The 4573-nt window shown below is 46.5% G+C and overlaps 1 protein-coding gene across 1 annotated transcript in view; it reads right to left on the bottom strand.

Annotated features, from left to right (window-relative positions):
• Positions 1-2147: 2147 nt before the first annotated feature.
• The window catches only part of LOC119976106 (extracellular calcium-sensing receptor-like), a 12907-nt gene continuing 10481 nt past the window's right edge, over positions 2148-4573 (bottom strand). The window contains exon 6 of the mRNA XM_038816277.1: positions 2148-3058. Coding sequence (XP_038672205.1) covers positions 2148-3058 — 911 coding nt within the window. The remainder of the gene's footprint in view (positions 3059-4573) is intronic.

A 4573-nucleotide genomic window follows, 5' to 3' on the forward strand; every position in this document is an offset into this window, starting at 1 on the left:
AGTCGTGACCATCCTTTAACCATGTTTCAGTAATGGCCACTAAATCATACCCATTCACGATGATATACGCCATCAATTCATTTACCTTATTCCGAATACTATGAGCATTCAGGTAAAGTACACTTATGTTGACTTTTATACCTCTGTTTTGAATCTGAACACCTCGATCAGTAACCATTCTTAAGTTATATTTCCTCTTAACTTTTCTCCTAATTTTCATGTCGTTGAACCCATATCTCCATGTAATAACCTGCCGCGTTGCTTTCCATTTATGTTTTTACTTCCCGTTTTATTCCTTTTAGTATAACTGGGCCTATCCACTGAGCTCCCCTCAGCCACTGTACCTTGTACTGTCGCCCTTTTTGATTTTTGACATCGTAGAAGTGCCCATGTAATTTATTATTTTAATTTTAATTCAGTGGAATTGAATTGTAGTGCAGAGCTATTCAGCAAAAATTAAGAGTTATTTCGGAATTTAAAAACATTTCAGTTTTCAAAATTTGAGGATGGCGCAAAGCTCGTTCCACAAATTATGGGCAGGGTTGTCCGGTTCCATAGCCGCACGTTTATCAGCGGAGCGCTGTTCGTTGGCAGTGGTATTCCTATTGCCTGTCGATTGAATTTGCATTGAAGGCACCCACATCGCTGAGAAACACGCGGGCGAGTGAGCGCTGCCGGCAGGAACAGATGGCGGAATTCTCTGAGCCTGAGGCTAAGCGTTGACGCCGTCGTAAGCGCCACTGCATTTCTCGACGGCGTCGACATGGTCTCAGGAGCAGCGATTCTGACCCCTACAGGGGGCCAGCCCGGCACTGGAGTGACCCACGCTGCTCCAGCTGCCAATCCCCGGCATCAGATGGACACCGTGGGCCTGCGCAATGGCTCCCTTCTCCGCGCTGGCCCCGATGCAACATGGCGTAGGGCAACAGGAGCCGGCGCGGAACAAAAGAGGCCCCCAGGCCGAGAGGCTGGCCCACCGATCGGTAGGCCCTGATCGCGGGCCAAGCCACAGCGGAGGCCCCCCCAGGGTCGGAACCCCACCCACACCCCCCAACCAGGCAACCAGATGCATGCTCGCCGAGGTCCCGCCGGGTAAGGGCAGGTGTGAACGGCGTCAACGGGATTCGGGTTTTTTTTTCCTGCCCACTCGGCCTATTCCAGGTGGAGAATCACTGGGGAGGCCGCGTACAGTGGCCCCTGACCTGTGCCACAGGAAAATCAGCGAACCAGCGTTGGAGTGGCTTGGCTCAGCCTGGGCTGAGAGAATCCGCCAGAAAATCAAACGGCCGGAGAATTCCGGACAAGCGTTGATGCCGGCGTAAACTATGGGCCTCCTGGCCCAGCAATTCACATCTCTTCACAAAGCTATCACGCCGCCAGAGTGCTGCTCTGGCGCCGAAAGGCGGCCGTCTCCGCGCCAACACATGCGCGTGGTTGCCGCCTCCACGCTGGCAAAGAGCAACATGTCGGGGACCTTACAGCGGGCCGTGCGGAAGGAGGTAGGACCCCTGCAGATCACGGCCGCCCGCCAATCGGAAGCCCCCGATCGCGGGCCTGGATCCCATGGGGGCCGTCCCCTCCGGTGTCAAATCCCCCCGCCCCTCCATCAGGACGTCCACTACGGCCGCGGGTCCAACCTCCCGCAAGGTGGTACCAGGTTGGAACCATGCCAGCGGGACTCGGCAGAACTCGGAGGGAGTTCGGCCAGTCACTGCAGAAAATCACCGCGGGGCCTTATTTCAGCGGCCCCCCAACCGCCACCGCGGCCCCCAACCCAGCGCGGTATCAGACAATCCCAACATCAGTCTTTTTAAATTCGGACATTGTTGAAATGTCAGAAACACAGCAGCCAATTTTCACTTCACGCTCCCACTAACAGCAACACGATAACGATTAGATAAACTGTTTTAGTGATGTTAGTTGAAGGATGACTATTGTTCAGGACACAGTTTAAATAGAATCAGCAAGCATTCACGCATGTACATTATTGTTTATTTGCACCCATACATTTTCCAAGGAATCTTCTCCTTGGTATAAAAATTATAACATACAAAAACGACAAATACTAACTTTAGCATTGTAATAAAAGCCATGACCCTTGCATACTTTGTTTTTGGACTAGCCAAAGATTATTAACCTTCCAGCATTCACAATGTGTTCGCGGGTGGCCTGCCCATTAAATGTTTCTTGGTGTTCAGTTCCGGTTTCAATAGAATAATATAAACCTTTGGAGCAAATATACAGCTAAGCAAACCAAAACTGGAAGACAATATTGCAAATATCTCCACAGCTACTGTGTGCTTTCCAGAGTTGATGTAAACTGGAATGAAAGTTATCCAAACGGCACAGAAAATCAGCATGCTGAAGGTGATGAACTTTGCTTCGTTGAAGCTATCTGGCAACGCACGCGCTAGAAATGCAAGAATGAAGCACATGACAGATAGTAAGCCGATGTAGCCCAACATGGAATAAAAGGCTGTTGCTGACCCCACATCACATTCTAATATAATGGTTGCACTTTGATGTTGAAAATTTTTGGCAGGATATGGGGGTGATAAGGTCAACCAAAGAATACATATCACAACTTGAATTGAGGGCAGGGAAAATATAGAAAGCCTTCGCTGCAGAGGGCCAAACCATTTGCCCACATCATTGTTTGGAAGCCTTGCATTGAATGCCATTAACACCATGATTGTTTTCCCAAGGATACAAGAAATGCAAAGGACAAACACAATAGCGAATGCTGTATGTCGCAACATGCAGGACCAGATCGTTGGTTGACCGATGAAGAGAAGAGAGCAGAGAAAGCAGAGTACCAATGAAAATAAAAGAAGGAAGCTTAATTCAGAATTGTTTGCTTTGACAATCGGAGTATTCTTGTAACGGTAGAAAACAACAATAACAGCCATTGATATACAAGCACCGGATATGGACAATGCTGTTAATATGATCCCCATGGTGCCTCCAAATGACAAAAATTCAATTTCCTTGAGAACGCATTTGTCTCTTTCTAGGTTTGGCCAGTAATCTAAGTGGCATGCCAGGCAGTCCACTGAATCTGCAGGAAACAACACAGAATATCTTTACAACAAATTTCCAAGACAAATCAATCTATATTTATCAAAACAGATCATATCTAGGACACACAGAACCTGCCCAAAAACACTTATTTCTTTTCATGACTTTTGGGAATGCTTTCTAAGAACATTTGCTGTTGTAAAATTCAGCTCCGTGTTTCCCATTCAACAAGCAGCGTGTGAAGTATAGAGTCTTATTGCACAGAAAGAGACCATTCAACCCATCCTATCTATATTGAGTAGGATTTGAAACCATTTCCTCAAGTTTTAACTGACTGTTTAACACCAATATTCACTTGATAGTTTTTGGACAACCCACAGATTGTCAGTATTGAGTTGGTTTGTTCCCCATTGATCAATTGTGACTGAAACTACCCAAAAATCTTCGGATGGGATTGCTGAACCTATTTGTGGGTTTGGGGTACTCAGCTGGTACCCCAATGTCATCAACGCAAAGTACAGGCTTACATTTCTGGATAAGATGCAATAGAGGTGTTAACTATCATGAAACGCTTTGGTTGAGTTAAGAAGGTGAACCTGTTCCCACGGGGAGTAAGAACTACTCAACAGATGCAAATTTAAGGGCTTGACAAAAAGTATACAAGGGATTTTGTTTAAATATGGCAGTACATCATGATCTGAAATGCACTGTCTGAAATGATGATGGATTTAGATTCAATAGGAACGTCCAAAGAGAGTTGGGTAAATACTTGACCGGCGGGGGGAGGAAACTGTAGTACTTTGGCGATAGTGCAGGAATGTGTAACCAGTTAGATAACTCTTCAAACTGCTGGCACAGACACAATAGGCTTAATGTCCTTGTTCTCTGTAAGATTCTATGATCTGGAAATATCTATAAACTGTGGCATCCGAAAGATAATTTTCAACTTCATTCTCCAGCATAAAATACAAATATTTCCTGTCCTCTATTCATAAATCTCAAGGATCTGAGGTGATATTATCTGTGCAGTATGACCCTTCTCTGAGTTTCTTCCCACTTCCCACTGTTTGAGTGTTTCACAAATGAAGTGAATCCTGCTTGTATGCACCTCATGGCTCAATATGAAATACATTGGAGGAAAATCAATGGTATGAGGCAGCGGAAAACAGAATTTAACACGCTCTCCCAGGTGCGTTTGGTGGTGGGGGGGGTATTGAACTAGATGGGGTTAGTGGGACCCTACTATCTTCCCGCTTCTTGAGACAGTTAATTGGCAATTAATGCCACTTTAGGGTCACATCCCCCCTTCCCCCTCCCTACTGGCATTCATCGAGTGGTGGGTGGAGACTCTCCATGTCTGAAGCCCACAAAACAAACTATGTTGGGGTTGCTTACGGGAGATTGGGGAAGTGGAGTTTGTGGGGTTCACTCATTCAAATCCACACACTGCTTGATGGAGGAACCCAGCATTGCCAAGGGAGGGTAGCCGAGAGCTACCTCCTGCCCTTGTTGCTGAGACTCGCATGAGATTAGGTGAAGTTTCTTCACTGCGAGA

This window comes from Scyliorhinus canicula, chromosome 13 (assembly GCF_902713615.1).
Source record: "Scyliorhinus canicula chromosome 13, sScyCan1.1, whole genome shotgun sequence".
In the NCBI taxonomy this organism is placed as follows: Eukaryota; Metazoa; Chordata; class Chondrichthyes; order Carcharhiniformes; family Scyliorhinidae; genus Scyliorhinus; species Scyliorhinus canicula.